Raw genomic sequence first — 21,724 nt, 5'->3', positions numbered from 1 at the left:
GCCCCGTTCTCGCTCCCCCTTGCGAGGTGGGAGGGAAAGGGGAGCCCCTGGAAGACGGGCGCCCGTGGCAGGGGGGGATCCCTCCATCCCTGGACGCTAAACAAAGCACACGCATGCCTGCTGGGATGGCTCATTAAATATCCTTTTATTCCTCATTTTAAAATGGCTAATAATAAAAAAAAAAACCAATGGCATGGCTCGGCAGAGGCCACAGGAGACATATTGCCATAGAGAAAGAGTCAAGTAGTGCCTGAAGTTTCACTGGACCTGCACGGCTTGGGCTGCACGGGGAGGGGGGGTCATATGTGAGGGGGAAGCACTGGGCTCCTCGGCTGCATTTTTTTGGCATGTGATGAGAAAATATTGCTTTAGGGGGATCTGCCCCTCTAGCCTTCCTCTTTCCCTAACGGAAATTAAAAACAACCGCCTGACAGCGAGACAACCGTAACGGATCCATCGGAAAGAAAACAACCAAAAAGACCCCTGGGGAAACATTTTTTAAAAAAAGAACAGCTAAAATCATGAGTGGGGAAAGGCTGGAGAGTGTTTCTGTGCAGGGCCCCCAGCCTCCGCGCCAGCCCGGCCTTTGCTTCGGAGAGGCAACGCGGGGCAGGAGCAGCCCCTCAGCACTTGCCCCTTCTTCCTCCGCAGGCCAGAGCTGCCCTGGGAGAGGAACCCAAGCCCTGGAGGCTTAAAACGGAAAGAAAAGCAGGGAGGAGAGCCCTTGGCGAAAAGCACCTCGGCCTCGAACAGCGCTTGGCCCTGGGGCCCCTCGCAGCCCCCCGCGCTAGGGCCTGCCCTCCCGCGTCCCTCCCCTCGCCCCCTCCTCGGGCGCCGGGGGATGCGACACCCAGTGCCGAGCCACAGCTCGAGGCGTCCGCCCCGGCCCCGCGTCCCTTCTTCAACCTGGGGCCCAGGAGGAGAAGGGGGAACGGGTAGTTTCCTCCTCTCCCTGGGTAAGATATATAATTTCTTCTTTTTTTTTTTTTTAATATTTATATTTATATATATAGATATTTATATATACACACACCTGGTAACTCAGAAAGAGAAAAAAAATAGAATCCGTAACAATAATAATAAAAAAAAGTATTCTGGTTTAAAAACAATCCGTTCCTACCACGCTAGGCGAGCGATTGATTGCACAAGGCCCACGAGTGGCTGGCCCGGGCGAGACGGCGCCAGGACGCGAGGCCGCGTCCCCGCCTCGCCGGGGGGGCCGCCGCGAGGCTGCAGTCTCTCGGTGGGGCGGAGGACGAGCGGCCCCCCCGGCTCGGGTGTGTGTCGCAGCCCCCAAGTCCCAGGGAAGGGCGTCGAAAGAAAAAGCTCCGGGGCTTGTGGCCTGTCCCCCCTTGCCCGCCTCCCCCTTTTTTACCCCCCTCCCCAGGTCGGTCGGAGTCGAAAAAGCGTCCATGCATGCGGGAGCCGGGGGGGGCCCGGCTGCGAAACTCCCCCTCCGGCGCCCGCCGGGGCCCTTCGGGTGGCAGCCGGGGAGGCGGCGAGCGGGGAGAGCGGCTCTGCCCCCTCATACGGAGATCTCGTACGTGGTCCCCCCCACGCCGGAGACCTTCTTGACTCCTCCGCGGGTCGGGCTGCTCAGGGGCACCGGCCCCGGGCTGGGGGCGGCCGGGCCCAGGCTCTTGGGCTGCCCGTTGGACTTGCTGTAGGCCGTTCGCAGCTGCACCTCGTCCCTGGCAAAGGAAGCACACGGGGGCGTGAGGAAGGGCGCGGAGGCGGCCGGCGAGCGCGGGCGCCCTCGCGGCTCGGCCCTCGCGGCGGTACTTACTTTGGTGCCAGCAAGGGCTGCAAGGCCACCTCCTCCGTCTCGGGGACGCCGGCCTGAGACGCTGGTTTTTGGCTGCTGTAAGACACGGATTTGCCCAGGTGGGGGGCGGCGGGCTGCTCGGGGGAGCCCAGGGAGCGCGCCCGCAGCGCGTGGGGGGGCTCGGGCTTGCCGAAGCGGGGGGGGGCCGGGCGGGTGAGCGGGTTCTTGCCCAGGGGCGAGCGCTTCGAATCGTCCGAGGAGGAGCTGGTGCGGGGGGCGTTGCTGGAGCCCGGCGTCGACTGGATGCCCGAGTCCGCCAGCCCCGCGTCGTCCTCCCGGCCCGGCGAGCCCGGGGCGGGCGGCTGCTGCAGCAGCTTCTCCCGCTCCTGGATGGAGGCCACGATGTGGCGGGAGAGATTGTCATAGCGCACGGGCGAGGGCTCGCGGGGCGGCGCGTGCTTGGGGGAGACGGCGCCGGCGAAGCGGCCGTGCAGGTCGGTCTCTCGCTGCTGGGCGATGCGGGCCGAGAGGAAGGGCGAGGTGTAACCCACGGGCGCCTCGGGCTCCGGGCCGGCCTGCACCGACTCAAAGTCGGGGCTGTCGGAGGGCGTGAGCAGGCTGTCGTACGACAGGCTCCCGTTGCGCGTCTGGTTCACCAGGCTCTTGTAGGAGGTGGAGGTGGTGCCCTCGGAGCGGATGGACTGCAGGTGGCCCATCTCGAAGCCCGTGCCCTGCGCCGATTTGAGGCTGGAGGAGCGGGAGCCGCTGGACAGCGGGTCGAAGTGAAAGCTCTTGCCGAAGGTGGGCGAGCGGAAGCTCTCGGGCTCCAGGCTCGGCTCCGAGCGGTAGCTGGGCTTGCGGCTGCTCTCGCAGATGGAGTTGGGCTCCTTCAGGCTGTTCACGCGGCTCAGCTGAGGGCAGGCAGGCGACACCGTCACTCGCGGGAACGCAGGCGCCCCGCCACGCTCTCGGTGCCCCCCCAAACGCCCCGAGCAGCACCCCCCGACGCGGCGCAGAGCCCAGCCCACCCCCCGCGTGGGTCCAGCCCCCCGCGTGGGTCCAGCCCCCCGGCGCAGCGGTACCTTGGCGCTGGTGGAGTGAGGCAAGGCGGCCGAGCTGCTGCTGCTGCTGTAGCCGGGGCGGTACTTGTACATGGTGGGAGTCGGAGGGCTGTCCTTGCCTAGCAAGCTGCTGTCTGCAGGCGGGAGGGGGGAAAAGAGACACTCACACACGTGGCCCCCGGTGCCGCCGAGGGCGTGAGGCTCCGCGGTGCCGCCCCCCACAAGAACCGGCTCCGAGCCTGGGGGTGCACACACAGCACGGGGGCGGAGGGCTGGGCTCGAGGAGAGGCGCACCGGGGACGGATGAAACGGGGCGGGATGGCAGCGGCGGGAGGAAACGTGTCCCCACGGCAGCGTGTTTCAGGCGAGCACTTCTCCGTCCCTGTGTGGGCCCATTTCTCCTCCCCCCCCCCCACAGGTCCTGACCCCTCTGCACCGCACAGAGGTGTCAGAGGAAGAGCCGGGCAGCGGCCTGCCCTGGCAGCCCACGGACGGGCCGGCCGGTCCGTCTCGCCGACGCAAACGTCGCAGGCGTCCTCCAGGGAGCCAGGGCCAGGCCGTGCCGAGCCCCAGGGACGCGGAGAGCCGCAGGCCTCCCCGACCTACTGCGGGGAGCGGCCGCTTCCGAGCTCTGCCCTTCGCATCCCGCGGAGACATCTCCGAGCACCATTTTGCCGGCGCCCGGGGAAGCGGGGAAAGCAAGTCGCGTGGGCTTCGAGAAATGCGCTCGCTGCCACCAAGCCAGGCCTCCCCTTCCTCCGCCTCCTTCGCTCGGGCCGTGCTCTGAGAGGGCCTATGGCACGACAGCCCGCGAGCCTGCCCGTCGCAGGCCACCGCAGCTCACGGTGACTCCAGACAAGCCCCGCGCCGCTGAGAAGCGACCGAGGAGCGCAGCCGGTCTCGGCTCGGCCTCCTACTCCTCTCCGGCGGAGCAGAGGCTGCTGCAAGCATCCCACGGCCTCCTCCAAGCGCAGGGCCAGCCCAGAGACGCAGGCACGTCCTGCCCCGTGACGCAGCGGCGCTGATGTGCTTCGGGTCTGCCCGGCAGCCCGCTCGGCCGACGGCCCTGGCTCCTGTCTGCCTGGCACAGCCCTGGGCTCCCTCCCAGCGGCTGCCCGGGACCCTGCGTGCCCTCCTTACCCTCGGTGGTGGCCAGGGTTAAGTGTGTCCTCAGGCCCGTGTAGCGGCTGAGGTCTGGCTTAGGTGGGGGTGGCGGTTCGGCGTCAGCGGACTGGCTCTCCGTCACCTCCAGGCTTCCTTTGGACTGCAGAGACAAAGCGCAGAGGGAGGATCAGCGGGGAGAGGCGCGGGCCGCCGCTGCCTCGGCCCTCCCCTCGGCGGGCCGTGGCGTTACGTGGCTTCTCGCTGCCTCCGGGGCCGTCCGACCTACTGGGCGCTGGAAGGCGGCGCGTGTCGCAGGCGCCGGGAAGTGCTGAGGCCGGGGGACCTCCAAACAACGCTGCGAGGCGGGGAGGACGGGACGGGGAAGGGCGACGGAGGGTGCAGAGCCTCACGCGGTCACCGCCGCACGGCGGGGACACGGCTTCCGTCCGCCCGGGGACACACAGAGCGGGACGACACGGAGGGGGGGACGGGGAGCACCACAAGGCTCACTCGGTTCTTTACTCACGGGTGCAGGCTCGCGCCCCCGGGCTCCACGGGGGGAGCGCCGATCCCCACCTTCCTCACCTTTGTCCTCTTCAGCTCGGTCTGGATACCATTGTCCACGATCTTGACGGCAATCTGGCCATCTGACACCTCGGGCCGCAAGAAGGGAGGTCTCACCAGCACCGTCTGCTCGGCCTTCGGGCGCCCAAGGTACCTAGGGAAAGCCGGGGAGAGGGCAGGGAGGAACGTCAAGGCCTGGAGCCCGGCGCGAGGCTCTGCCCGGAGGTTACGGGGCCTCTGCTTACCTGGGGGCCGGGGAGCTGCAGAGGACCCGGCTGACGTTCTTGCAGCAGCCGTTGGTGAAGGGGTTGACGCCACCGCGGAACTTGCCCGTCACCTAGGGGAGGGGGAATGTCGCACGGTTGGGGGGGTGGAAGGGACCTTGAGAAGCCTCTGGGCCAAGCTCCCACCCAAAGCAAGGCCGGTCAGACCAGGTAGCTCAGCTTTGTCCAGCTGAGTAATGAGCATCTCCAAGGATGGAGACTCTTTGGCTACTCCTGAAGGGAAAAAGATCTTCCTAATGTCTAATAGCAAGTTCTCTCGTTTACAAATTGTGCCTATTGCTCCTGCCACTTCTGAGAAGAGCCCGGCTCCATCTTCTCTACAACCACCCGCCCCATAGAGGATGGCGGTGGCAAGATCCCCCTCTGCATTCTCTTCTCCAGGCTGCGCAAACTCGGCTCTCGGCCTCTCCCCAGCAGCGCTTCAGCCCCCAACCATCTCAGGAGGCTTCGCAGGACTCCATCCAGTCTTTCCAGGTGTCCTGTACCGGGAAGCCCCAAACCAGACACCGGATCCAGGTGTGCTCCTGCAAGCGCTGAAGACGGAGGAAGGCCCGCGCCAAACACGGGCTAAGCAGCCCCACGTGGCCCCAGCACACGTACCTGTTCGTTGGTAGTGCGGCCCCTCGCCACAAGCACCACGTGGAAACCCGTAAGGCCAGCGACGGGAATGAAGAACAAGCCGGCCACGCACATCACAGCCATGCTGCCAGCGGGCAGCTAAGGAAAGGCCGCAGCTCTGCTCCGCAGCGCGCCATCCCCAGTCCCGCCAATCTCCTCCCCGCTTCGGACCCCCTCCCGCAGCCCCGCCGAGCACGAGAGGATACGTGACTGCCATGCGGACTCCGGAGAGCTCCTCCACCTGGTAGAGGACGTAGAGCAGGCCGAAGCCAAAGACGCCCATGATGTGCGTGGTGAGCGACAGCAGGAAGAGGAAGAAGTAACGGTAGTTGCGTCGCCCGATGCAGTTGTTCACCCAGGGGCAGTGATGATCAAACTCCTGTCGGGGGGGAGAAGACACAGTGAGGGGCTTGGCCGCGGCGGCTTCTTCCCTCCCTGCGCTACCTACGTCGCGGCTAGCGGTTAAGCTTCACGCAGCCTCGGGGGTGAGCGGAGACCCGGCCCGCGGCGGTTCCTCACCTCCACGCAGTTGTCGCAGACGCTGCAGTGGGAGCAGCGCGGCGGCCGGTAGAAGCGGCAGGTCGCGCACCATTTCATGCGCACCTGGATGCCCTTGATCTCCACCGTCTTGTAAAGCGGAGCTCGGAAGTCGTCCTCCTTGTCCTCATCCTCCTCGGCTGCCGGGGGAAGCGCCAGCAACGCGTCAGGGCGCGGGGGAAGGTGACACCAAATGCCAACCAGCCCCCTGCCCTCCTGAGCTGGAGATCGCCAGCGACGCTCTCCTCTGCCACCATCCCAGGCACATACCGGGCACGGGGACAAGCCAGGGACCGCTGACTACAGGCGGATGAGGGGGGATTCTCCCAGGCGCTGTTCCCCACCACAACACCCACCTGAGCCCTAGGTAGCCTTACGGGACACCAGGGTTTACGCTATTTTTGCCACCTGATCCAAAAGGCTGGATGCTGGTCCAACCAACCTTTCCCGTAGCGTGTGTCAGAGTCCGACCCCAGCGGGGCAGGGCAAGGCGGGTTGTCCCCAAGCCCTTCGGGATCAGGCCACGCTAGGGTCCGTGCTCTTCATGCAACGGAAGGAGCTAGCTCTGCCCTAGACGCCTCGCCAGCTGAGCAAGACTCACCTCGTGGGAATATGCCGGGGTCCATGAAGGTGGCCATGCTGAAGTTGGCCAGCACGAAGAGGAAGACAACGGCATTGTAGATGGGAATGACTGGGGAGACGTACAGGCTGAGCCCCGGGCACCTGCCGACACAAACGCCGAGCTGGTGACGTCCCCAAGCCTCGCTCTCCCTGCGGCTCGCGCCCAGCGAGCCCCGCCGGCCCCCGCGTTGCCTCCCAGCATGCCCCGGAGCTCAGACGGTGCCCCCGGAGCGAGCGAGGGGGTGTCCACCACCCCTCTCCGAACCCCGCGCCCCGTCCGCTCTCCCAGCGCCCGGCACCGCGGCAGCCGCGCGGAGATGAAAGGAAAACTCCCAGCGCGCCTGGGTTACGCCCGGTTTGCGGCACGCCGGGGCCCCCGACACCGGGCTGGCCCCCCGCTCTGCCGGGGGTGGCAGGGCGGCCACGGGGCCAGGCGCGGGCAGGCCGGCGAGGCAAAGCACCCCCCTCGCGCCCTGCCCCGGCAGGATGCGGGCCGGAGACAGCGGGCTTCCCCCTCCAAGGCGCCAGCGTAATACCCTAATCTGCTTTGCTGCCGGGAGTTTAATCCCGCAGATCTAGGGCAGCATCTGTCCCGCTCTTCCCCCCGCCGCCGGGCGGAGAGGGGGCAGAGCGTGGGGCTCCGTGGGGAGGGCGACATATGGCGCCAGCGCCGTAATCCCCCCGCGGCCCCCGAGCGGGTAGCGGCGAAGGGGCCTGCGGCGGCCCCGTCCCCTCCTCCGCTGTGACTCAGCGAGGAAGAGAGGGGCCGGCTTCGGCCTCCCCCCCCCGCACCGAGGGTCACGCCGGCCGGCGAGGGCTGCCCAGGGCAGCCAGCATCCCCAATTCGTTCGCTGCCCCCGGCAGCGCTTCGCTCGGCCTCGGGAGCACCTCGACCGGACGGGGGTCTCCGAGGCGCCGCTCTCCGCTGAGCTGCGGAGGTCAGAGGGGCGCAGGGGAGGCTGCCGGACGAAGAGGGGCCTGGGGAAACCTGCCGAGAGCCCAGAGCGAGGAGCTCCTCTCTCTAGGAAAGCGCAACGCGGCCCAATCCGTCACCGCTCCAGCCACCTCGCTGCACAAGGGAAGTGCCAAAAGCAAGGCTGAGCCAGCCACGCGGCCCAGCTCCTCGAAAGACGGCGCCTGGCCAGGCAGGAGAGCAGGACGGGGCGGCCGCAAAGGCCGGGGCAGAGGAAACGCTCTGCGGCGGAGAGGGAAGGACTTGGTCTTCCACGGGAGAAGACGACCTTCCCATCATCTCCCTCTGCACACCGAGCCTCTCCCACCAGGAAGCAGCACAGATCCCATTTTGGGGGAGAACAGTGGCCACCCATCTCCCAGGCTTGGGGAGAAGACTAACGCTTCCCCTAGGAGACTTGGACACCTCAGAAGCAGCCACATCTTTGAGAGAGACCAACGACAGACAGGTCTTCTCCTCTTCACCGCTTGCTGAGGACATCGAGGCAGCACAGCCCCCCTGCTTGAGAACAGCCCTGCTCCGAGGGGCCGCGCGTTGAGCTGCGAAGGCCTCGCTCCTCGCGGCTGCCTCCGAACGGAGCCTCCGCCTCGAGCGGACGCGAGCCCCGAGGCAGGGCCGCGGTTACGCGGGGAGCAAACCTGCCAGGCGGACCGCGCAGTCGCGACGGGACGCTGAACTTCAGCCGTCGGAAGGGGGAGTTGCTTGGAGAAGCCGGTGCAGCGCCGCGGGGCCGGCTGACACCCCTGTCCTTATCAGGGCTTGTGCTGGATGCTTGCAACCGGCCGGGCGAGCTGCCAGCGGCCCTTCTGCGCGGGGTGAACTTTATACCCTGAACAACAGGCCGGGGATGCAAAGGCGGCCCAGGCGGGGATTTCGGGAACGGGGCCAGGCCATACCCCGTCCCACGAGCACAACGGCCTCCCCGGAGAGCGCCGGGCTGCTGTCCTTGCTGCTACGCCGGCGCAGGCACCCAGCTCCGGGCTCCGCACGAGGCACCAAACCCTCTCCCGGGAAGCGGGAATCCTCTCGCCTTAGAGGCCTCACACATCGCTCGAGCCAAGCGGCCACCGGCATTCGCGCCCGCAGCCCCAAGCAACGCGGGCGGCGCGGAGCTGCATGTCCTGCCTCAACACCGAGGACTAGCTGGGGAGCGTGGCCTCCTCCTCCTCCTCCTCCCCAAGCTAGGGGAGAAGGAGGAAGGCTGCTCGCCGTCGTGGCCACGCAGGTCCTGGAGCGCCCATCAAGAGCGCGCTCCAAATCGGGATGCCAAACGCACCCGTTTCTGGAAGAGCCGTCGGGACTTGTCCCTGGCAGCACATAAGAGGAATCGTGGAAGCTCAGCAGTCCCGGCCTGCCGGGCAAACTGAGTCACTTCTTGAGCCGAGACAGCGGGGTTTTGCCACTAGTCGTACCGGGAGAAGGCCGTTCCTCTCCAGCCTGGGTTACTGAACGTCTTTCCCCCCCAACGGCGGGCCAGAGCCACCTCCAGCCCCTCTTGCCCCTGCCCAGGGCCAGTTCACCCCCGCTGCCCGCTCTGGGAAGAAAGCCGGCCCCAAGGACACCTTCCCCGCCCTGCCCGCACCGCTGGACTCCGACCTGCCACGGCGAGTGACTGGGAGCGGGCGCCGTGCCAGGGACACGCTCACCGTCCTGACCCTCAGCAGACGGGGTGGACTCGTGGCCTCTCCAGCCCTCTCGACGGCCTTGCTGCAGGCAAGCCCTGCTCGCCGTGACAGGGCCACCAGTTCGGGTCCAACGGGGACCAAGCGCCAGAGCCAGCACCGATGCCGGGGACTGGCAAATCCTACCCTGGTGTCCCTCTCCTCCTGCCTGCCTTTTCTCTCCCTTCCACCAGCTCTGGAAGAGGTGGAAGCTCCTTTCCCAAACAGAGCCCTGGAGGGAGAAGCACATCTCCCTGAGCCTTCCCACCCGCGAGGACAGCTAGGAGGAGTCCAGAGGAGCCCACGTGCCACCCACCACCTTCCCGAATAAAGCGCAGCACCAGGAGCTCACAACATCTCGGGATGCCCTGGAAGACGCTTCGCTTTGCTGTCAGATGGCAAGATCTACGCGGCACTGGGGAGAGCAAGAGTCTTGGGACAAACACGAAGGAGAGCCCAATTCACGAGGAAGGAGATGGAGGAATGGACAAACGGACCCAAAAGGAGATTTCCAGGCTTAAAACAGTACGGGTTCAAGCCACTAACAAATTGGAGACTCATCCTTCCTTCCAGAGAGTGAACGGGGAACATCCCCCTCTCCTGCCTTCTCACTCAACCCAACGCTTCGCTCAGTAAAACCAGCCTTAGCTCACTTCAGCTGCCACGTGTGTCGCAGCGTCTCCTAATTAAGTTAATCAATTAAACAGCGCTCTTGGCCCAGGGGTGTAAATCCTAGGCCAGGCTGGATGGACCAAAAGGAAGGCGCCCAGCTGATGCACTAGAAATAATACCTCGGGAAGAGACGTACCACTGCGGAGTCCATCGAGAGCGCGCACGGGTATAACACACCCAAGCTAACCTCAGCCTGGCGACGAAGGGAGGCATCACCGAGTCCTCCACTTTGCCCCAGCCTAACGACATGCGTTTACCTTCCCCAAGTACATGCTTCGGGCCCAGCGCCAACAACGTAACCCTCAGCGAACACGCCAGGCACTGCGAGTGCTTTCGGAGGGGACCGGGCTCGCTTTCACGTGAGCCGACGGGCTACGGAGAGGCGTCGAGCTCGCAGCCGCTTCGCTGCACCGTCGCCTCTGGAAAACGCGAGGCGGGGAAGAGGGGCACAACGATTCACGGGGGATCAGCTCTCCGGGTCTCAAGCAAGAGGCAAAACTCATCTGTAGCTTTATATGTTCCTTCCATTCCTGCTCCAGTAGATACACACAAAAAAACAAAAGGCCCCAAGAGAATTTTAAGGCCAGGCAGTAATGCAAATCCCCCTCTCCCCTCCCCAAGCAGCCCGTGCGAAAACGCACCGTGTTTTGCTGGTCTGCTTGAGATGGAGTTTGTTTTAAACGAGGTTAAATAACACCCGGTGACCTACAATTAAAGCGGCTCTGCCCAGGTGTTCCCATCCTGAACAAACCTGCTCAGCAGCACGGGCGTCTGATCACACCGGCGCGTCGCACCGCGCGCCTCGCCGATAAGCGGCTCCTCTCGGCCGCACAACTCGATACCGCCGGCTCGACAACAGCGGCACCAGAGATGGGTTTTGTGCGGGTAGGGCTGCTCCTGCCTTTCCCACCGCGACGGAAAGCAGAGCCGCGCTGGCTACCCCGTGCATGGGGCGTCACGCACGGCCGCGCCGCGGGGACATCGCCACCCCCTTCCCTTTGCCTTCAGCTGTCCCAAAATGGTGGCACAGAGCCGGTTACTTTTTACGAGCGTTCGACAGCCCGAAGCGGCAAAGCCTCCAGCCCTGCGAGTCCTCAAAGCCGACAGCGGTGCCCGTCCGATAACCGCTCCGCGTCTTGGCACCGGGACTCGCGCGGGCTCCTGAATGACACCGCCAGCTGCCTCCCGTCACTGCAAGGAGGAAATCAAAGCAGCTCTGGCCTCCGGTCATCAAATTACCTTTTTATTGCCCGCTTGCTGCCCCACGTTAAAGCCGCGGTGACCTTCCAGCCGCCGACGGCTCCACCCGGCGCAGCGGCAGCCTCCTGCCCCTCTCCCTCCGCTTGCGAGCGGAGCAGCTGCTGCGTTAGGGCCTCCTCCCCGGAGCTGCCTCCGCACCGGCTAATCCCCGCGGCTCCGGCAGGCAGCTTCGAGCACCCAAAGCTCACCCGGGGGAAGCTCCGGCCGGGTGAAGGTGCTCCGCCAGAGCGGGCCGCTTTAGGAAGCGGGGGCCCGCGAGGAAACGTGCCTCCCCGCCCGGCGAGGGCCCTCGGAGAGCAGCCCGCAGTCAAGAGAAAGCGAAGCTGTCGCTTAAGCAGGGAGGAGAACGGGAGTTGGCCTCATCTCCCACCTCCCTGGAGAGGCTCCGAAAGGACACGGGGGCCTCGGACCAGCCGCCTTCGGTACCTTGGTGAACCCTGACCGCCCTCTCCGACGAGGCTGGGCGCCGCAGGCACCTCCCTGCTCCGCGGGGCTGGAGAAAGCCTACGCTCCGGCCGGGATAAGGACAGAGCGAGCACGGCGCAAGAGGAAAAGCAGAGCCGAGGGCAGCTGGCCGGCCAGGGGGAGCTGCGGAGCCGGGCGCCCCGCTTCAGCGACGCGGGCAACCGCCGCCTTCCCCGGGCCGGGCCAGCGGCCAGCACATCTCAGCGCTGGCACCACCATCCCGACACTTCTCAAACCCTTTGTACGTTGTCACCACTCCAGCGGCATTAAAACCGAGGAACGCCTCCCTCTCCTACCGCCGTCCCCCCCCGTAACACACATCCCCTCTTAAATCTCCCCCCCGGCAGCGCGTCGCTATTCGGCAGGATTCGGGAGCCGGGCCCAGTTGCTGCGCTCCGGCATTCCTGCCCGGGGTGACATTCGGCAGGGCCCGGCAGCGACCGCACGGCGCAGGGGGGCCACCGCGACCGCACGGAGCGCAGCCAGCACCTCGACCGGCTCCTGCACGCCGCCTCCTCGAGTCCTTCTTCCCCCAGACCAGAAGCGGCTCAGCTCTGTCCCAAATGAGTCTTAACGAGCTACTTGCCACACTGGAAGGGAAAAGAAGCTGAAGCGGCAACAGCCCTGCCCCTCGTCTAGGCCAGGGAGATCCCTACGGCACGGCACGGCCCTTTCCAGCCACCAACACCATTTTCTCCCTGCTGCTTTGAAGTGAGCTCAAGCGCCTGCCTGGGGCCCGGGTGACTCACAGGCAGGTCGGCTCCTCCGGGCCCTCTCCCTCTCGCATTGCACAAGGACGAGGCCGAGATGAACCGCAGCGAAAGATCCACGCGAGGGGCAGAGCGCTTCTCCTCCAACTTGCCTCTGCGGCTCACAAATCAGCGCGGAAACGTTAAAAATAACACGCAGCCTGCCCCGGTCCACCAAGCCACTCGGCTTAGCCCCAAAGGAGAAAATTCCACGCGTGATTTGTCACATGCTAACGGCCACACACTAATTCCTAGCCTGGATGACTTGTGACAGAACTGCCAGCGAGCAAATTACTTGCCCCCCAGCCTTGACCGCATGGACTGTCCCCTCAAGTCACCGCACCGAGGGGGTGAGGTCCCCGCTTCGCCCTCCCCGTTCTTTGGTGGAGTAGCCGGGACTCACGTGAAGGCAAAGAAGAGGGTGGTGGCTCCCACTAGGAAGATGGCAGCGGCTGAGACCGGGACGTATTTGCTGGGTTTGAACCTCTTTCCAGATGCTGCTGGCATGTTGGAGCTCTGGTGGGGGATCCGCCCTGCAGCATAGCCCAGGCCCAGCTGGAGTCAGAACAAACACGAAAAGGGGAGGGGAGAGGGAAGGGGGTAACCGCTGCCCAGCTTCCTAAATCACTCCTCGAGCGAGTGCTGAACGGAGCAGACAGTCCGCAGAGGTCCACCACGGTCTCTGGAGCGAGAAGCCCAAGAGCGCAGCCGGGAGAATCCACGCTATTCGCTGCCCCGCGAGCGCTTGAGGGCGTTGGGAAGGAGATTTAAAAACATTAAAAACTCAGAACGGAGAACGGGATTTGTATTTAAAACAACCGTTGGGGTAGGAATGCTGAGAGCTCCTAAGAGCTTCCCTCAGTCAGGCAACAGCCCGCGAGCAGGTCCTCATGAAGCTTACGGTGGCAACCAGACGTCAAAGAGAAGGCAAGTGTTTCTAGGCTAGGGCAACGAGAAGGTGACAAGCAAAACTTGCAGCACTGTGAGATGAGGAGCCGGGTGCGCCTTCCCACCCAGCAAGCACCTTGGGAACGAGCAAGATATCGGTAGACGTCTTGCAAAAAGCCACTTCTCCTTTTTAATCCGCCCTTCGATATCCAGCAGTCCCCTCCGCTTGCTGCACAGGAGGAGGGGGGTGTCTTGCAAGCAATCTGCCCAGCTTCCTTGCAAAGCTCTGCTGCCTCCTCCTCCTCCTCCCCCTCGCTGAAGGCAGGCACAGAAACACTCTCCCTGATTTCACCAGGATCTGGGACTGGCTGGCTGGCGGTGGCTGTTTAATTTTATTTATTTCTCTCTTGACTGTTAAAGCCGAGTAACAGCTGGTGCAAGGTTGAGCTGTAAATCCCTTCCTTGCAAGGGGGGCTGGAGGGGAAGGTCCAGTGGCTTGTGTGTTTTCGTCCTCTTCCTACTTGTTCCTTTCTCCTGACCCTCCAGGCCTTTCCGTGGGCTGAGTTTTCACTTGGCTGTTGTGAATCAACGTGAATTTCATCAAATCTCGCCTGCAGCAACCATTTCCAAGAAGCACAAGGTGGGTTAAGTGGGGGATCCGGAGGAGAGTTTTCAGGGAGCCCTTTTACAACCCCAGAAGACAATCGATGGTGAAAACTAGGCCCGTCTCGTCCATGGTCTGAGGGGTGTGCAGGGAGATCTCAGTCTGTTCCAAGGTGCTCCATTTCTTCCTCCCCTCCCCGGAATAAAATTGTTCCTCATTAATCCATTGGGTTTAAAAACATCTAGATAAAATCATTAAAACCTGGCATCTGGAAGGCTGCACCTCACCTAGAAGAAAAAAAAAACAAAAATAATTAAAATTAAGGAGGCAAGAGAAGAGAAACAGCCATGTTACTTACTAGAATAACACAGAGCTCCCCAGGACACCGAGCACGCATTTATTTAAAGAGGGGAAACGCAGCCTGGCAGATTTTGAACCACGTTAGCGAGCCCAACGAGGCCGATTTCCAAGCCCAGCTCCGCCGCAGCTCGATGCCGCAGCCCCAGGCGTATGGCCCAGCATCAGCGTCCCTTTTCGCAGCTCCAAGCCCGGGGTAACGACGGCCCCGCGGAGGCTGTCATTAGCTGCGGGATCCTCCGCTGCAGCGTGCCACCTCGCTTCCCATCCCCAAGGCCCTTTCTCCTTCCTCGCACACTGGGAAAGGTGCTGAGCACCCTTGGCGAGCGTCATCCCCTGCTCAGCGCAGGGAGAACCAAGCCAAATAACCCGCCCAAGACCACGGAAGAAGTCTGTGCTGAGCCTGGAGTAAGATCAGGGACCCCAAGACTTCTCGTCCGACGCTCTTGTATCTTCCTACGGTTATAACTCAAGTCCTGATGCTACGAGACGCCTGCTCCCTCGAGGCGAAGGGGCTCATCAGAGACTTAACGTGAGGGAGGAGGCTGAAGAAGGAAAAGGCGGACAGGAATCTCGTCCCCTTCCCCCTCGAGGGTCCGAGACAAGCAAGGCCCACGGAAAACACCAGCCTCTCGCCTGGAGAAGGTGCGCGTAGCTCTGGACAAAGGAGAGCTCAGGTGGCACTAAACAGCCCTGGTTTACGACACCTTTGAGAACACGTCACCCTTGATTGATCATGAGGGTTTAGGAGGGCGGGTCAGATCCACGTAGAAAAATGGGGGAAAACAAACCTTTCGGAAAAAACAGGCAGGAGGCAACAAGCTGCCCCAAACTCCAAGCGCCCGTGAACCCATGGCAGCTCAGGGACAAGCTGGACACGGATTATATTTCATTGATTATTGTTGTTATAGCAACTTCGCCTCGGCTCCAACTTCATTTGTCATACGTCCTCCACCTCGCTGCCTCCCGGTTTTATCACGAAGCCTCTATTACATTATGGATCCAAACGCAGAGCCACAACAACTTGTTCGCTTTTTCACTCCAGTCCTGTCCTCTTTTGCTCCTCAAAGCTTTTTCTTAGGGGTGGACAGGGAAATTTTAGTGCCGACTACAACATTCACGAAGGTTGAGAGGACTGCAGCACAAAATTAAAGACGCACTTAATGACTAGAATATATTACAATTAAATCAGTTCAGTCACAAAACAAGGCGTCAGTCACTCGGGCTGACTAATCACGAAACCTCTCCCACTGCAGAGGAGCTCTCTGCCTTTGCAGAAACCAAGCTGCACTTTTAAAACTAAGTTTTGAGCCCTCGTGAGCAAAAGGAAACCCGGCATAACGTGACAGCGCTGCACTGATATTCCTGAATCTGCAGGCAGAAAGCTCCAGTTTCACCTGGTGGCAGCCCTTGAGCGTGGCAAGTTTAAGAGTAAAACCAGCAAAAACAGTCATTTTCCCTGCCAGGCACAGAGCGCCCTGGAAAGCAGCTGCCCCACAGCTTCTCTCAGATAAAATTCTGGGCTGGGACAACCCATAACACAAGCGATGGGGCCTTAATGTGTTCGGGGAAAAGCCCACCGCCTCCCAAAGATAACCACTCCTGCGCTATCAGAAAGTAATTTTAATGTGAAGTGACTGCTGCTCTATTGCAGATGGAGAGTAATTCTAGCAAATAGGTTACTCTGAAGTTGAAAGATGACATCACTGCTGATTACTTTAGCAGAAGCGAGCTGCTAACACGCTCATCCACAGTAACAGAACATCCCAGTCCTTTGAAAAGCGCCTCCATAAAAACAAAGCCACACCTCAAACTCAAACACGCCAGCAAACTCCAGCTTTTCCTATAGTAGTTCCCCACTGGAGGTCTTTCCCTTTTCCAAAGCTTTCCTTACACAGCGTAATTAATATTCTCCTTCATCAAGGCAGATGCTTCCCCAAAACACCTCCCCCTACAAGCCAGGCTGCCTTCCCCAGGCCCTATCTCAGAGTGACTCAGGTCCAGCTCAAGTCTGCCTGCGCTGTTCCCAAGCCCCCACTTAACTTCGTTTCATGCACCTTAAGTGTCTTCACACTGGGTGATCCGGCACGCTCTGGCATTTGCAGAGGTCCGTGTGCCTTTGCAAGCTCACCTCGGTAGGGAAAACGACAGCCAGGCAATGCAGAAGAGGGGCAAGATTAAAGATAACTGCTCACGGGACGGTCTTCCTGAAGAAGCAGTAAGCGTGAGGGGAAAAAAGAAATCCCCAAAAACCCAAAACAAAGCAAAAAACCCCCAGCAGCAACACCTCAGTGAGAGGTGACACCAATATAATCCCTGACTCCTAGCTGCCTTCACCCAAGGATAAACCCACAACTCAACAAACCAAGGAAAGGTCCCTTTGCTCATCACGCCCAGCTCCCAAAGCCGCCACACGACTCCACGACTCCCTCCCCGAGCCCCGTGGTGCGCCCATCCTCTGATGGTTGGGGTTATTCAGACCACCGAAGCTCTTTGCAGCTGTACCATCATGCTAGAGTCCTTGCTGTGCAATCACCAAGGTATCTTCTCCCTTCTTTTTAGGCTCGCTCAAACCCGACTCTCCTCGTCGTTTAACCTGGCGTCAAGGAGAAACATGAGCTATACACAAAACCCGCCCGCAGCTCCAAACAAATTCTAGTGATTTGGGCCACGTTCACATTGACTCTCCCAAATACATGATTTCTCGCCTAGCTTCCTCTCTGCAGCACTGCAGCCTGCCTGCCTTTGGTCTCTCCTCCGTTCCCTCTCCCTTCTTTCCAGACCCGCTGTCTCTCTTGCTTTGTCCCTACTCATGAAGGCCACAGACTTCCCTGCTCTAAAAACTCCCGACCTCAGCTCACCTACCTGAGGAGTACAAACACTCTGATCCTGTCTCTGATCCTCCTCCCTCTGCCACTTCCAGCCTAACAACTCCTCCTTGCCACGCTTCTCTGGGCCTGCCCTCAGCTCAGCCCTACTCCCTTCTCCTCCCAGTCGAGCTCTCCTGGGTTTGTGCGTCACTGCTCGCTCCCTCTTCCTTCTCCGTTGGCATTTCTGGCTGCTCTTCCCATCTTGGCACCCCTTTTTCAGGGTATTTTCCTTGCTCCTCTCTCTCAGTACCTTCAGAGCGCGAGTCTGGGCTTCTCTCACCCGCGTGGATTCAGCCAGCAGGAACAGAAAGTTCCCAAACCAGCCACTCCCTCGTTCCTGCTCTCCGGTCCCACAGCGAGCCTCAGCACCTGACAGTGTCTCATCTGCTCTCCGATCTTTTTCCGATACTTCAGTTTTCCAGAGGCAACCCTTTTTTCCAGGCTCGCCACCACGCCGTTTGCTCTAATCCCCCTCTGCGTCCACGTCCTCTTTTCCAGTCTCACGGGCTCCCCTCTACCAATACGAGGGGGCTGCTTCTGTCTTCTCTCATATGCCCATTGCTGGGCACTTTATCATTTTCATGTTTCCTCCCCCAGGACATTTCAAGCGCAACTGCTGTCACCTTCCATTTCTCTTTCAGTCTGAATCTCCTTTTCTTCAGTTAAGGCCCTGTAGAGTCTCTAATCTCCTCTTTTCCCACCACCTGCTTCTTGAAGCTCTGCACTTTCCTTCCTTCCTTCCTCCTGCGCTCTTCACCCTGCTTCACGCCCCGTGTCTCCTCACCTCACGGCTTTCCCTAGTAATCCCTCCACACGTAGCCTGTAGAGCTGCTGCGTGCTTCAGCCTTTCTGAAGCACTGACAGGACAAGAAACGTGCCTCGCCGTACTCTTCCCGCCTTCGCCGCGTTAGGGGAAGCATCTGTAACCATCTCACAACATTCCCCTGCTTATTTCTATTACTGTCAATAGCCACCACAGTTCCTCAAAGTCCTCCTACCCCGGAAGAAAGGAACACGCACGTCAACGTAACGAGCTTCCCTTAAACACGCCGCCTTTCATTACCGCCCGAGGAAAGGAGCCTAACGCCACGGAGAAGAGAGAGTTCACTCTCAGCTACAGGCTCCCAAACAGGCGTCACTTCACCAGCCGCAACTGTCATCTGCAGCGACCTGCCCACTCCAAACCAGTCCAACTGAGTTCCCACAGCACGGGTCGAACGCAAACAACTCCTTCCGCGTGAGGCAACTCCCCAGCAGGGCAGATCCAGGACCGCGCGAAGGCGGGATGTGCTTTACCTGCTCCCACTGTGTTTTGATCAACGACACCTAGGAGGTGCTCAGGGAAGCCAGCTCCAGAGCTGGTTGCTCTCTGTCAGCCCGAGCTTTGGTGGCCTCCATCTCCCACTGCTAAAACCAAGCGAGGCGGCCGGCCCAAGATCGCAGGCTCCCCCTTTTTGGCACAGATTCCTCAATTGATATTTACCCTAAAGCCAAAGAGAGTTGCACAACCAGCTCTCATCTACGGATGAGATTTAAGAACTGTCAGAATTAGGGGAGGGAGACGGAGAGAGCACGAGCGTTCTTAAACCTGCCAGCTAGGAACCGGCAACACAGCTGAACCAGACCAAACGCCTCACTCTGCAGCCCACCAGCAGGAATACACCACTTATCTCCGTGACCTTCCCTGTCTTCCAGCAAAGAGAGGCACTGATGAGATCTGAAATACGTTCCAGCCAGGGCCCCTCTGCCACAGAAGGTAATTTCAATCACAGAACCTGGATAGCGAGAAGAAGTCAAAGAAAAGTATCTTTTCAACGCGGACAACAGAACCAGATTTCGATTACCGAGGTGCACACCGCAAATTAAAATAGAAAGCAAAGCCGCTCTTGCACTGATAAGAGTTCAACGTCAAACAACTGGATGCTACACGGAAAGGTAAACATTGAGATTCCCATAGCAACGTGAAGCTGCACGGCCTCCCCATACACAACGATTTTCTTATCGCCTGTATCGTGGTAATGCTGGACTGCACAACTCAGGCCCTCCTGCGCTCACCACTGTACACAGATATGAGCCCCTGCATCAATGAGACTATTTGGCAATGTTTTCCTGTGTTTAATTCATACGGAGAATGAATTAAATGAGTTTCACTGTGGGGGAATTAGGAATCCTGTTCAGAACGAGGTTTCCATGGCCTCCCTCGTGTTTTCGGGCAAATAGTCTAAATTTTGCATTATTGCACTTTTATGCATTTAGGTGTGCCATTTTCTTCTAGAGCGTAAGACAACAAAAGAGGGACAAATAAATATTTTATTCCAGAGGACAGCTAACAAGGCCGGTATCCACTCAGTACTCATCGCCCAGCCTGGCTTATACCACTCCCATTCTTTTTCCCCTGTCCATCTTGCAGTGATTTACGCAGGATTAGCCCCATTTTACAGACAAAGCAGGGAAGTGCGATGCCTCGTTCAACGCGTCCATGTCTCATCCAATGCATCACAGCGAGCAAGGACTCAAATCCAGCTCTCTTGCCGTTGTGTTATCAGAAACAACCGCCAGCCACCGAAACAATGGGCACAGCATTAGAGGTGTGAACTTCCCAAAATAGGCCTCGTCTAAAATAGGAGTTAAAGGTCTCCCGTCAGGCCCAGTCAGCTTCATTTAAATAGCACCGGCCAGCCTCTGGTCGAGGCTACCTTGCGCCTCGGAAACCAACAGGAATTAAAGCCCCCTGCTAAAGAACAATTGCTGTCACCACTGCAGGCGGAGAAGGTGATAATTAGATTAAGCCCGCTAAGTTGATCCAAGATCAACTCTCCTCGTTTCGATCTAGACAAGGCTCTAGTCATATTTTACACCCCAGAAAAGCTCCGGTAGAAAGCGTGTTTCCCTCAACACCACATTTTGGATATACGGTGGAGCAAAAACTAGAACTCCTAGAGGAAGCCACTTCCTACGGAGCCACCAGTAAGGCAACACTATAAAGGCAAAACGAGTCCCTCTTTCCTGCATCAGCAAGATGAACGGGAGGGTGGAGCTCTGGGGTTTCTCTCTCGTCTAAGGGAGATGCAACAGAGGCAATAACTGGCAATTTACACATCTCAAGCTTATAATCTGAAACTTCTGAGTAAAGGTCAGGCTGAACACCTGCCAGCACAGCCTATTACACCACTGAAAACCACAGAACGTAATGTGGAAACGTGTTTTGAGGAGTAACTCGGATTTAGACAAGGCAGCAACGTTCGGAGCAGGACACAGAGCCCGAGGTTTTAACTTCTGGTCACCGGCAAACCGTGAGGATCAAAACACGTCAGTTCAGACAGCGGGCTTTCAAAAAATAAAGTCGCAGGGATTCTACCAAAGGTGCCAGGGCTGCCAGCAGCGAGGACGGTCCCAGGTACGGGAGAGCAAACGGGGCCTGGAACAGAAAACTTTCACTCGGACGCAACCGTTCCGCCCGCTAAGCCAGGAAGGAGTCATTCAGGGAATAACGCTGCCTCCTGCGAGGGCTGTAATTACGACGGACACCGAGAAAGGGAAAAGCAAAAGCGAGCGACGGCGACGCGAAAGGGAAGCGACTGACAACCGCGGTGTGTGGCGGGGCGAGCTCCCGACACAGGCAACGGGGGGACGAACCCAGCCCAGGTGCGCGCACGTCCCCCCCGTCCTCTCGGCGCGGCAGGAAGGCGACATCTTGGCCAGGAGCAGGAGGAAGCGGAGTTCCTGCTAAGGAGGTGCCGCATAACCGCCCGGCCGTCGGGCAGGGCAGGGCAGGGCAGGGCTCCCGGCGGCGGCGGAGGGCAGGGCGGCGCGGCAGGGGCGCAGCCAGGGCCGGGGAGCCCCGGGGACGGGGGGGTGCCCCGGGCAGGGGCCCGGTTCCGCGGGGCACGGCCGGGCCCTGCTGCGAGGGGCGGGGGGGGGGGGGGGGGGGCGCGGGGCGGGGAAGGCAGCGGTCTCCCGCCGCCGGGCGGGGGGGGGGGGGGGGTGGTTCGCGGGCCGTTCGGGGCTCGCGAGAAAACCGCGGCGGAGCGCGGAGGGAGCCGGGGCGCACAAAGCCCCCGGGGCAGGGAAGGGCCCCGGCGGGCCGCGGCGCGGCGCGGGGCAGGGCCCGGGCGGGGGGAGGCGGCCGGGCCCGGGGGCCCGTGTGACTCACCGCGCGGCGCGGCCCGGGGCGGTCGGCGCGGTGCGGCGCGGCCCGGGGCGGAGCGGGCGGGAGGCCGCGAGCGCGCGGCCAACGCTCCCGGGCACGAACCGTCGCCGCGCTCGGCGGCTGAGCACGACGTCACGGCCGCGCCTGCGCACGGGCCGGAAACCGGGCCCCGGCGGCGGCGCGCGCCCCAGCGCCGGCGCGCGCCCCCGCCCGAGACACCTCATTGGCCGCGCCGCGGGGAACCGCCTGGAAGACGCGGGGGGGAGGGCGAGGCGCGCATGCGCGCGCGGGGAGAGGCGTGGCCGCCTCCCGGGGCGGGAACGCGCATGCGTCAGTGGTGGGCGGGCGCAGAGGCCGCCCCGCTGGTGCGGCGAAGTGCGCGTGCGCGGAGCGTACCACGTCCGGAGGGGCTGGTGCCGCCGATCCCCCCCACTGCGGCGGCCCGTGGCACCGCCCGAGAGGCAGGGCGGGGGGGGCAGGGCCGGACCCCAGCGCCCCCCCCGGCTATGGGGCAGCGCAGG

The 21,724-nt window shown here is 61.4% G+C and overlaps 1 protein-coding gene across 1 annotated transcript; it reads right to left on the bottom strand.

Annotated features, from left to right (window-relative positions):
- Nucleotides 1-126: 126 nt before the first annotated feature.
- Nucleotides 127-21,479, bottom strand: ZDHHC5 (zinc finger DHHC-type palmitoyltransferase 5). Its single transcript, XM_064513277.1, has 12 exons — nucleotides 21,207-21,479; nucleotides 12,738-14,113; nucleotides 6,535-6,656; nucleotides 5,916-6,073; nucleotides 5,603-5,775; nucleotides 5,379-5,481; nucleotides 4,740-4,831; nucleotides 4,516-4,648; nucleotides 3,967-4,090; nucleotides 2,848-2,960; nucleotides 1,787-2,676; nucleotides 127-1,691 (listed from the first exon to the last, which is right to left on the bottom strand). The coding sequence occupies exons 2-12, from the start codon at nucleotides 12,839-12,841 to the stop codon at nucleotides 1,526-1,528; spliced, it is 2,178 nt and encodes a 725-aa protein (XP_064369347.1). The 5' UTR covers nucleotides 12,842-14,113; nucleotides 21,207-21,479; the 3' UTR covers nucleotides 127-1,525.
- Nucleotides 21,480-21,724: the final 245 nt, after the last annotated feature.

This window comes from Dromaius novaehollandiae, chromosome 5, assembly GCF_036370855.1.
Source record: "Dromaius novaehollandiae isolate bDroNov1 chromosome 5, bDroNov1.hap1, whole genome shotgun sequence".
NCBI classification, from domain to species: domain Eukaryota; kingdom Metazoa; phylum Chordata; class Aves; order Casuariiformes; family Dromaiidae; genus Dromaius; species Dromaius novaehollandiae.
The sequence above is the reverse complement of the archived record's forward strand: the minus strand, read 5'-3'. Positions and strand labels throughout refer to the sequence as shown.